The following is a 12,591-nucleotide window of genomic DNA, read 5'->3' as shown; positions in this document are numbered from 1 at the left end:
AAAATTAAGTCCCAGCCACAAGGATGTATGATGCAATATGACATTAGAAACTGAGTAACTGAGGGTAAGGCATTTTTTTGGCAGAACTTGTTTTCACTTTTGCTTGACAAAAACTGCATCTTTTAAATGTTAATCCACATCAGACAGAAAGAGACTTTGTTCTATGCCTGGTATACACTTCAAAGTGCTTGTGTTCACAGTTCTGCCAGCTAGACAAGAAGCATGCTGTTTATTCATGTTGGCATCACAGTAGCTGTCTGATAGGCAAAAGTCTCAGTTTGAGGATGCTGATGCCTTGATAAAAGGGCCTAGTATTAGTACGTCTTATTTGGGTTTTCGTAGTAGAAATTTAAGAGTTTGGAGTTGCTCTTATGTTGTGACAGTGATGACTTCGAAGCTGTTGCATGTTGGTGAATTGTGTGTCTCGTTGCCGCTGCTTTCCAGCTTGGATGTGAAAGAGTTGCCAGGCCTTGGCATTCTTGGTGCACTTAGGCTTCCTGTGGCAGCCGGGAAAGCAGGTTTTGCTGCTGCGCTCCATGAGCTTTTCTCTGCTGTTGGATAGGGTAGTTTACTTTTTTCTCTGTTTGCATTTTAGAAGTAGCTTGTTTAGCACAACCTGCTATGCACAAATGCAGCATGGGTGTGATTTTAGACTTCTGAGGAGAGTTAGCTGCAGGCCACTAAATGCAAATAACTGAACTTTGGAAAGTGGAAAAAGAAAATGGCTTCTTGTTCCTTTTGTTAATGTGATTTGGTTTCTATGATGGTAAAGCTTTGTTAGTCTTCCACTCCCTTCTCCACACACAATTGCAGGTGCTGGTTGCACACACATACAAAACCTCCTCCACCTCCTGCACTATGATTTAGTTCTCTAAAGCTGTAGGGACAGCAGCATCAGGAGATACAAAAATAGTTTCACATGCTTTTCTGAGGAAACAGAACAAGGAGTGCACAATGTTTGCTTTTGTGTACCATTGTGTGGTAACATGAGACAACACGCTATGCTTATTTTCACTAAAAAAACAAATACAAATGTACTCTCGGGTGGCCTAAGCTAGAGGTAGCTTTTAGGTGGCTATGATGCTGTCCCCATGCTGGGGCTGTGTTGTGTAGCATGATATGTGTCCAGTGGCTATGGAAGTATTTCTGTGTGCTGGTTTACCTTGGAGTAAGCTCCTGATGTCTTTGACCATCTTTTAAGTGTCCGGGGAACAAACCTGTTAGTCCTCACAGGCTATGTCTGTTCTAAAAAATTTTAAGTAGAATTGGCTTGAGTGCTTGATACAAATCAGCATAGTAAAATCTGAATTATCCTCCCCTCTTCTGCTTCCTGCTCCCAAAGTACACGTGAAGGTGGAGTAGTCCAGTTCAGTGTCTGTGACTGCAGCTAGAAGAGAACTTCCTCACTGTTGATGCTGCCTGGCAGTGATGCAGATGAGCTCAAGCTGAATAAATCCCAATACTTGGTCATCAGCACTGTCTCTCTGCCTTGTGCCCCATCCACTTCTCACTTTTTCCTCTTCCGCTTCTGCCTGTTGTTTTTAGACCAGGGAAAAAAAAAAACAATTCTTGCAGCATGCTGTGAAAGTTTATGGATGTGGATGGTGTTGACGAAGACCTTTAGATGTGGGGCTGTAAGAGATTGCTGTTCTCCCCCATGTTTGCTGTGCCCCAGAGCATCGTTCCAGCAGAGGTATCTCCGTAACTGCTATCAGATGTGTCATGGAATGGAGGTGGCCTCTTGTATCAGGACAATTAATACCTTATAGCAGTGGTCCCCAGAGTGGGGTGCATGTGCCCCAGGGGGTGTACAAGGTGATCCATTGGGGTGCAGGAGAAAAATTTTGGAACTTCTATTTATATTTATTTTTTCTTTTTAAAAAAATTCATTAAAATCAAGCTTTACTAATGTATTGGATTGACAGTTGTGCCCTCGCTCAGTCTGTATATCAGAGGGTCCCATGTCATGTACAGCCCATGAAGCGTCTTGCGGAAGAGTGGGTGTTCCACAGTGTGGAGAGGCTCACAGGGGCACCCTCACTTGTTCATTCACTTCCAGTGTACTGCAGTTCACGTGTGCCTGGTTAAGTGGATTTATGTATTATATTATCTAGTTTTAACTAAACTAACCCTCATGAAATACACAAGTAGCTTAAAGATTCCTTCAAAGAAACTGCAGATTGCAGGGAATACTAATAACACAAGCACAAGTGAACAATAAGAAAATGGCAGAGCTGACACTACTCTTAGCATGAGCTCTTCATCAGCCACATTACGAGGTAAAAGCAATGATGGCCTAATCAGATCTAATCAGCAATGTTTAAAGTCCAGTGATACTCAACTCAGTACTTCAAAAAATTTCATTAAACTTAATGATAAATTTTTACAAGCCTCTTCTGAGGTTTCTTATGTGAGAGCAAAAGATGAAAAACCACATACCATTGGGGAAAGACTTGTTCTTCCTGCTGTGGCAAAATGGCTGAAATAATACACAGAAGACAATATGGCAACAAACTAAAATGCATTCCTTTGGAAGACACGTAGAAGACATTGCCAAAGACTTGAAGAAAAAAGTATTAGAACAAATTACGTGGTGTGGGAGGTTCGCTATACAGTTGCATGAAAGTACAAATGTTTCTAATATGTCTCATCTTAAGAAGCTTGCTAGCTTCTGGTTCAATAATGAAATACACTAAGAACTATTTAGCAGCAAAGTGGGACCCAGAAGTGCACAAAGTGCTACAGGATGTCATTAATGGGGTTAACTTTATAAGCACAAGACTTTTAAATAGAATCTTTACAATACTTTGTAATGAGATGGGGAGTGACCATGAAAATCTTTTGTACCACACCAAAGCTCACTGGTTGTCTCGTGGCAAAGTGCTTTAAAAAGTTGTCAAACGTGAGGATGAGTTATGCCTTTTTGCTTTTACAAAAACTCAAGTGTTCTGAATTTTCTGAACTTTTCTGTGATGACAGGTGGCTGTCAGTAGCATGCTACCTAGCAGGTATTTTTGAAAAAATAAAAAAATATACAATAAATACATTGTAAAGCAGTGTGTGTATATAACTATACATATGTTGGGTGTGCATGCTCAATAATTCATTTTTATTTTTTTTACTCATGGGGTGTATGATCAAAAAAGTTTGGAGACCACTGTATTACAGGTTAAAGCTAAGGTTCAAAGATCTGCCATGAAGCTTAAGAGCAGCCAGCTGATAGGCAGCAGGTCTTGATATGCTCAGGAAAATGAGCATCTTTGGATTAAGAGTGCCGATTTCTGCCATGCAGTAAGATATGCAGTATGATGCAGACCCTACATGGTATTGATCAGGGGTAGGTGACTGAGGTTGCATCTCAGGGGAGTGCTTGCCACCTTCTGGTTTCACAGCCACTCAATCAAAAAGCTGTCCTAGTTTTAACAGTCAGCTTTCGCTGTAATTACAAGTCTAACCAGATAGAGTTCTTAATTTCAAAATAATTGAGTAACATTGTTAGCATTGGTTTATTGCATCTAGTGGGAAGGCTGGGAGTAGGGGTCTTGAGTTCTGCTTTGATACGGCTAAGCAGCCTTGCACAGGTTACTTAAATTTTCGGGCTTCATTCCCCACTTAGGGACAAAAAGGTCTTCAGATAATTTTATTTAGGGTTACTGGAATTTTCTGCTTTTCTACCTTTGAGACTTTTACATGAAAAATACCTCAAGATTATAATAGATTGCTGTGAATATACTGGGCTGTTGTGTAGCAATAATCCTGTATAATAGGAAGCAATGGTGAAAGAAGCTTGTGCAGCTTTCTTGAAAAACAAAACTTTTCTCCTCCTCCCTGCCTTTCATGAGGTGCAGTTTGAATGAATGTGTTCAAAACCAAGGGCTTCTAGGCCTTTCTTCCCCTCTTCTTCTATTTGCATTGCAAATAAATCCTGTTGGAAAAACCATAGCTCAATTGCTGGGGAGATAAGTGTCAAGACCCATGATGTGAATTATGTAAACTGCTGTGAATTGTGGCAGAAATAATGCATAGTGCAGGGTCTTGCCTATGTCAACCTAATCCCGACTGCTGCTTTGGCTTGTTGAGGTCCAGGCTATTTTGCTTTCCAAGATACTGTAATGTAATAGGTTGCTTGGGAGCTGTGTTCTTAAGTTCAAACCTTAGCCACAGGGCAGGCTGGTCGTAATACCATCTCTAAAATGGTTTGGTTGTGCTTTTGCATTTTGTCTTTGAAAAGTGTTTAGTATTCTGCTGAACTTTGAGTAGTCAGCGTGCATGTGTATATGTTTGAAGAGGTAGTCTTAAAAATAGTCTTGTTTCAATGCTAATTGATTTTCTAGAGCCATACTTCTGAACTAAGCTGAAGGCTGTATGCTAGAAATGAAGTGTACTCTCCCCTCAGGGACAGCTACCTGGAATGACCTGGCATTTGCCACACAGTGAGAATGTGCACACAGCCAGTTTCCTTGCAGCAGCTGCCATGCAAAACATTCACACCTGGCTTACCTCAAGACAAATTACTTATCTTCCTGTAGCTAGAGTGAAACTATTGCATGCACTTAGCTTAGCAGCACGCTGGCTTCTGGCCAGGATGACCTGTCTGCGCGGCACAGGAGCATAGGTGCTGTAGCCTTGCTCTGCAGACGGGCTGATGCTGTTGGCAGGGCTGTAAGTTCCACCCTAAGATGTCTTTTGCTTCAAGTTGCCTTAGCTGTGTTCAACACAAGTGTAGCACCAGGACACAAGAGGTAGGCTTCACGCTCTGTGTGCTGTTGTATTTCTTTGATTCCTTCCTTAGATTGCCAGGTAGCTCTGATGCTCCTGGGCTATGGGGTTTTAGCAGCTGCAGGCTAACACTGTTGGTGAAAGTAGTGTGCTGCTGCTGACCCTGAATTCTTGGACCTATGAACCCACCATTCCCCAGCTGTATAAATTCATCCAAATACAGGAGGCCGGAAGTCTGTGTAAAAAGGAAAATGAAAAGAACCTATGAGTGGATTGGTATATTTCTCCTACTTGGAAGAAGGAATGCTGCTATTTGGTGAACTAGTTTACGAACTGGAGGAAAAGAAGAAAGCCACCTTAGCCTCCTCTTCTCCCTAGTGGTCGTGCAGTCTCCATCTACGTGCTGAGGCTTTCAAGACCAGGCTGGGTAACGCCCTGAGCTGGCCCTGCTTTTAGCAGAAAGTTGGACTGTGGACCTCCTGGGATCCCTTGCAGCATGAATTTTCATCTCGTTTATGTTGCTGAGAATCTGATACCGCGTGTCCATGTGCACATGTATGTTCCAGTTCTGGTAATAACATCACCTCAGAGCATTGGAGCTACATGATATGTTGTCTTCCCTTGGCAAAGACTGAGTGAGATGAAAGTGGAAGTAAGCCTTCATAAAATCTCCCCTTTCAGGTTTCCATAAATGAGAGCAGTGTGTTTCAGCTCTAGGAAGAAATTAGTTCAGTGACAAACTGAACCTTATGGGTTTGGTTTTTTCCTGACATAAATGCAGATTAGCTTTAGAAGGGGAGAAGAGGGGGCAAAGGTTATAGAGAGATCAAGAGCCAGAGATGAATCGTTGGGAGAGCTAGAGGAGGTGAATGGAAGCCTTATCTTTATGCAGGAAAGAAAAGCAGTGTTTCTATACATAGAAAGTTACTGCCTCTGAAGTGGGTGGAAAGAGTTTGTTCTTTTAAAAAGGATAATCTGGAAACATGTCTCTCTTTAAATCTTGAGCTTGGGCCATACTCTATTCAAAATCTGTATCTTCACTATATAAAACGTTCTTATGGTATATATGTATGTATATATTTAAATTTGGGCACCTGATTCATATGAGAAAAATCTTAGCATAGATAAGTTATAAATTGGTATTATCTTACCATAACTGATTGTGAAAAATACCCAAGTCCCTTTACCTTAACCAGCTACCAAGAAAGCATATGTCTTTATGCTTTACTCAGAAGCTAATTCTGTCTTAGCAAGAGCTATGCTTTTCTTGCTAAATCCAGTGTGGAAGTAGCATGCACTTTCGTGGCTTTCTGACACTTTTTGGGAACTGAGTTGAATTTAAAATGTACATTGTGCTGCAGAGTTTTTCCTGTGCTGATAACTGGGGGATGGAGAAGAGTTAGTGGAATTTGTGCTCTCAGGACTGGAGGGCTTGTAAGCAGTCTTGTCCAACTGCACCTTGAGCAAATCTGTAATTGTTGGGGCTTTGCACTGTGAGAACTGAATTGGTGGCTGCAAGAGTAGGAAACTTTTGTTGTTATTCTTCTGTTCTTCACTTTGTCTACTGGATTTGCAGTCTGCTTGCTCTAATTTTTCTTTTCATTGCATTTCTGTGGTGGGGAAGAATAGCCCTGTTTGGATTTTGAAGAAGATTTTGTACTCTGATGACATCAGGTCAGTGTGTATGGTATTAGCAGAAAGAACCATGACTAATGTTATGTCATGTGGGTCATTTTTCCTTCTTGCCCATTACAAGTAGAAAAATGCATGCAATGTAGCATAATATCTGTTTTAATACACTGTATATTGCTCTGTACTTACTGTGGCAAGAAACCTTTTTGGAGACGTTTGTTCCGCTGTCTCTGATCAGCCCAGCTCTGTTTTTCTGACCGTGTGGATGGACATGTTTGTTGTCAGTGCTTGGTGCTGGCAAAGGCTGCTTGCTTTCCTCCCCTATGTCAGAGCTTAGAGATAGTAGCTCCTTGCAGTGGGCTGTAGCACGTATGTAAATGGCTCTTTATCAGCCTTTTCTCTCTGTGTGACATCTCCCACGATAACCACCCCCATACAGACTGTGCTAGGATGGCTCTTGCAGTTTGATTAAATGCTGCATATGTATGAATGTCAGTGGATTGTACTGGATTTCTTTCAGGGCCCTCAGCCCCACTTTGCACTTAAGGGGATGGTGACTCTGAAATGCAACACTTTTTTTTTTTTTTTTCAATTAAGGGGAATGACTAGAAATTCAGAGGTAGATAAAACTGAGGTAGATCTAAGAAGAATATTTGCAGGCTGATTGTTCTAGCTTCAGCACTGGATGGTTTCTTTATCTGTATAGAGAGTTAACATCCTCTTTTCCCCTTCATTACATAGCAACAGGGTTAGGAAATAGAAGCTTTGAAATAATAGGAAAACAACCCATCATATAAAGCCAGAGACTTCGTAGATGGACTACAAGACAAAAATCTGTCGTATGTTGGATGTTGTACAAGGTGTATGTCAGTAGAAAAGAGAGAACACAGAATGGGCATTAGTTAAAAACAGCAAAATGATCATCGTCCCTGTCCCCCACACAGTCTGAAGTAAGTCCACTACCTCTGCTCTACTCTGGTCAAGATTTTCAAAGGTGAAAGGTACTAACGTATGTTCATCCGAGATAGAGGTCCTTGAGGGAACGTGCTGTGCACTTCTGACTTGGGAGAGGGCAGAAGGAGTGGGGAGCCACCTCCTGAGCTTGCACCAGTGGGGCGTCTTCTCAACCCACTGAACTGATTGTGTCTGGCTCAAATGTAAGACATTAGATAGGGAAACTCCTAGCAGAGTAACCAAGGGGACAAAACAGAAACATTGAACATGGGAAGTAAACAAAGCTAAGACTGCCTAGTAACCTCAGGCTCCTCCAGCATGAGCACTCGTACTGTGTCATTCATAATGGGAAAACCTGGCTCCCCGTTGCTGCCTCACAGTGGCTTGTTGTCAGAGTCCTGAAATGAGCTGCGCTGAGGTGCCATGCCTCCCGGATTGCAGGGGCCTAGGAAAGCGTGGCTCCTGGTACGCGCAGTGGCTCCTCATGTGGAGCAGAATCCTTTGCCATATGCCGCAGCAGTCTAAATAGCTTCCTTGGAGAGGCTGTCCAGACAGCTGAACTCTTTCTTCTTTCGTCACCTCTGTGGATCTGTGTCAGGAACACTAGGATTTTGTGTTACATCTTACACATTTTTCATTGGTATTAGGGAGTGTTGTTACATAAAATTTATTGGGAAGCATGTGCTGAACTTTTTACAGCCTGTGTTGGGCTACTGGACATCAGTGCAGTTGTGTTTGGTGTAGAAGATCTGAGTTTCCAAGCAGTGGTGTATTGTAGAGATCCAGCGTGGCATAAGAACCTACACTGATAAGAATAAAATTGGTATGTGGATGTGTAGCCTCTCCAAATAGATTTAGAGGTATAAAGGATGTCATAGTGTGATGCCAGACAAGGATCTGATAATAAAAGATTTTCATGTAGGGACAATAGCTGTGGGTCTTCAGTTAACGTGCTCTTTGTTTGTAAGTGGGGTTGGATGATGATACAAGAAAGAGTTTTAGTAGTATAAAACCCAGGGTTTTTTCCTTTCTTTGGAAAAGAGGGTGATCTTGTGGTTAAGAGTTTCTTGTGCCTTGCCAAGAGCTTGCTGTGTGTCTATGTGCAATTTGCATGTGCTCAGATTTTTCAAGAGAGGCCTCAGATTTTCCGGCTTTGTTTTGGTATAATTTTCCAGGGTTGGTTTTTTCCCCTCAAAACTGCTGCTTATTGGAAGCTTCACTTGGAATAGTGGATGCTTAGAAATTCTCAGATCCAGTGCCAGGGTGTTTCTGAAATGGCACTTGCGTTGAAGCACCCAAAATCTATAGCTGTCTTTGGAAATACAGGCCTTAATTTCTCTGTTTGCTCATCCCTACCACAGGGTTTGTATGTCCTTCCTTCATAAAGTGTTTGAAAGGCACTGTAAAAGTGTGCAGTAGCACTGTGTGTTACAGCAGCATGACAAAAATGCCTTGCATGTGTAGGACTTATATTTTCCTGGGGGTCTTTTCCTGAAAGTCACTAAAACAAGGGGGAACCCACCTATGAAAAACTTTGCTGTCAGCTGGTAAATGAAGGAATAACACGGCCATGCTGCTGTTGGTGGGCTCCAGTTAAAGAAGGTGTTGCCGTTTTGCAGGTCTGTCACTGGAGCGCTCAACCAACTCAATCGCTTCACGTGCTCGACTGTGTGAAAGGGAAGAGGAAGTCATGGCTTGTTTTGAGACGGCGTGTGTCATTGCCCAGGTGTACTTGCAGGAGCTTGAAAAGGTAAGAAGAAATGTGCTCAGGGTGTTAGCCGGTGGCCTGGGTGGAATTTCCAGGGTTTTGACAGCAAAAATGATGGGGAAGTGCCAAGTGATCATAGACAATAAGGAGTATGAGAACAAGTTGGAAGGAGTGAGGTGTCTCAGTATAAGCAGTTGCAAAACAGCAGTTTATCTGGTCTCTGTCACAGTTTCCTCTGACAATGAGGTCTGGAAACAAGTTTTGCCTGTGGTAATGCACTGAACACTTCAGATATGCTCAGGTTATATCTCAAGTTTAGCTCTTACTAAAGAGGGACTACAAACTTTGCATAGCAAGTGCCAGCATGAAGGAACCCAAGACACTTTACATATCTGCCGTGTAAATGATACACAGTAGTGGATATTGAGATATCCCTAATGAGCTGACAGTAACCTTTTTGGGTCAGCCATAGCAGCTTAACTGCCAGTGCTTCACCTTCTCCAAGTGAAACTGGAGGAACCTAGATCATTAGTAGCAAGTAACTGCTTAGTCAGTGGTTGGCTAGGATGCTGAGTAAGATGAGTACTGAGCCCTCCACTGAGCTGTAATACATGCCACTGATTTGCTGGGCACGTGCTTAGTGGTCTCTGTCTCTGTAACTTTGCCTAGCTGAGTTTAACAGGGCACACCGTGCACTTCTATGCCCTTCCTTTGCCACATGTTATGCTTGACACCAGCAGCACTGATGGCAATGCATGTTACCTGTTCTGTAACTTAACGGCCTTTGACCTTCAGACCAGATACTTTTGCTCTTCTCGGCAGCAAAGGTGTATGTCTGTTCCAGGTTTTGTTTTTAATTGCATTAAAACAAGAAAAAAATGAGCTTAGTGCATATATAAGAATTCATTAAGAAAGTGAGCTAACAAGTTGTCTGGTCTGTTTCTTTCTAGGAAAAAGCTGAATGGCTTTTTTATTTAAAATTATGTACTGTCCTTTCCTTGTGGAAGGACGAGTTTCTGCCAGTACTGGGCACTGTAAATGATTTTACTGACAGCTTGCGTCTTCAAAGAAGGGAAAGAGTTTCAACTGTAATTCTCATTCATCTTCTGGACACAGAGACAAGGATACAGGGTTACTGATAGATGTACTAAAAGTCCATAGGCCTTCTCCAGTCCTGGAAGTAAAACCCTGCTTTGGAGAGTCCACACAGGGCAACTTTCAGCAATGAAAGCTGTTTGCTACCAGTAAGGAAGCAAAAGCAAGAAGGGTTTGATAGGAGAAACAGAGGAAAAGCTGAGATTCTTCCATCAGGACTCCTGATGGCTTACTAACTCTTAACAAATATTTGTTATGTTAAGCTAGACATATCTACTGCATTAATATTTCTGTGCAAGATGCTGGATCTGTGTGGTTGGAGTAGTACTTCTGAAGCCCTTGGTATTAATGTGTAGCCTTCTACTTACTTTATTAAAGGTTGGAAAATAATAAGGGATGGTGTTTCAAAACTTATATTGCATTCAGAATATTTCATGGAAGTCACTGTATAGTTTATTTTAAAGTTGACTTTGAAAGGTTTTTGAATAGCTAATGAAGGTAACTTCAAGTAGTCTGAGGAGGAATCTGATAGCAGAAGCTAACATTTTATTGTTGGGGATGTCTCTGGCTCATGAGGAACTGGCTAGTTCAAATAGTTGTCTGTAATCCCAGGTATTTCCTTCCTCCCTTCACAGACCTTAAACAACACACATTCAAGGAGTATCAAGGGCAGCAACATGACTTACTCTGAGTTTGAACTTTCCTACTTCCTGGAAGCAGCTCTACAGAGTGCCTACGTGACTCATTTAAAGAAGGGGTAGGTGGATGCAGATGTTAATAAAAATAGATAATGTTGCACGTTTTGTCTCAGAACAGATGAAGGCTTATTTCTTTGTATGTGTTCTGTTGTGACTCTCTTGCTGCTGGCTCATCTCAAGTCCCCTCAGTGTCCTTCCCTCCCTCCTATTTATAGAATCATAGAATCATTGAGGTTGGAAAAGACCTCCAAGATCGAGTCCAACCGTCGACCCAACACCACCATGTCCACTAAACCATGTCCCTAAGTGCCTCATCTACTCGTCTTTTAAATACCTCCAGGGATGGGGACTCAACCACTTCCCTGGGCAGCCTCTTCCAATGTTTCACCACTCTTTCAGTAAAGAAATTTTTCCTTACATCCAATCTAAACCTCCCCTGCCGCAACTTGAGGCCATTTCCTCTTGTCCTATTGCTAGTTACTTGGGAGAAGAGACCGACACCCACCTCGCTACAACCTCCTTTCAGGTAGTTGTAGAGAGCGATGAGGTCTCCCCTGAGCCTCCTTTTCTCCAGGCTAAACAACCCCAGTTCCCTCAGCCGCTCCTCATAAGACTTGTTCTCCAGACCCTTCACCAGCCTCGTTGCCCTTCTCTGGACACGCTCCAGCACCTCAACGTCCTTCTTGTAGTGAGGGCCCCAAAACTGAACACAGTATTCGAGGTGTGGCCTCACCAGTGCCGAGTACAGGGGCACGATCACTTCCCTACTCCTGCTGCCCACACTATTTCTGATACAGGCCAGGATGCCATTGGCCTTCTTGGCTGCCTGGGCACACTGCCGGCTCGTGTTCAGCCGGCTGTCAACCAGCACCCCCAGGTCCTTTTCCGACAGGCAGCTTTCCAGCCACTCTTCCCCAGGCCTGTAGCACTGCATGGGGTTGTTGTGGCTGAAGTGCAGGACCTGGCACTTGGCCTTGTTGAACCTCATACAATTGGTCTGTGCCCATCGATCCAGCCTGTCCAGGTCCCTCTGCAGAGCCTTCCTACCCTCGAGCAGATCAACGCTCCCGCCCAACTTGGTGTTGCCTGCAAACTTACTGAGGGTGCACTCGATCTCCTCATCCAGATCATTGATAAAGATATTAAACAAGACTGGCCCCAAAACTGAGCCCTGGGGAACACCGCTCGTGACCGGCCGCTAACTGGATTTAACTCCATTCACCACAACTCTCTGGGCCCGGCCGTCCAGCCAGTTTTTTACCCAGCAAAGAGTACACCTGTCTAAGCCATGAGCCGCCAGCTTCTCTAGGAGAATGCTGTGGGAGACAGTGTCAAAGGCTTTACTGAAGTCCAGGTAGACCACATCCACAGCCTTTCCCTCATCCACTAGGCGGGTCACCTGGTCATAGAAGGAGATCAGGTTGGTCAAGCAGGACCTGCCTCTCATGAATCCGTGCTGGCTGGGCCTGATCCCCTGGTTGTCCTGCTCATGCCTTGTGAGCACCCTCAAGATGAACCGCTCCATAATCTTCCCCGGCACCGAGGTCAGGCTGACAGGCCTGTAGTTCCCCGGATCCTCCTTCCGGCCCTTCTTGTAGATGGGCGTCACATTGGCAAGCCTCCAGTCTTCCGGGACCTCCCCCGTTAACCAGGACTGCTGATAAATGATGGAGAGCGGCTTGGCGAGCTCCTCTGCCAGCTCCCTCAGCACTCTCGGGTGGATCCCATCCAGCCCCATAGACTTGTGAGCATCCAGGTGGCGTAGCAGGTCATTGACTGCTTCCT

At 43.6% G+C, this 12,591-nt stretch overlaps 1 protein-coding gene across 2 annotated transcripts in view; it reads left to right on the top strand.

Annotated features, from left to right (window-relative positions):
• Positions 1 to 12,591, top strand: part of TTC7A (tetratricopeptide repeat domain 7A) — a 181,274-nt gene that overhangs the window by 12,483 nt on the left and 156,200 nt on the right. For both annotated transcript variants that reach the window (XM_076334402.1, XM_076334401.1), the window contains exons 4-5: positions 8,925 to 9,055; positions 10,744 to 10,865. In XM_076334402.1, the coding sequence (XP_076190517.1) occupies positions 8,925 to 9,055; positions 10,744 to 10,865 (253 nt within the window). The remainder of the gene's footprint in view (positions 1 to 8,924; positions 9,056 to 10,743; positions 10,866 to 12,591) is intronic.

Source organism: Aptenodytes patagonicus, chromosome 3, assembly GCF_965638725.1.
Source record: "Aptenodytes patagonicus chromosome 3, bAptPat1.pri.cur, whole genome shotgun sequence".
Lineage (NCBI taxonomy): Eukaryota > Metazoa > Chordata > Aves > Sphenisciformes > Spheniscidae > Aptenodytes > Aptenodytes patagonicus.
Note: the sequence above shows the minus strand (reverse complement) of the source record. Positions and strands in the feature narration are given on the sequence as shown.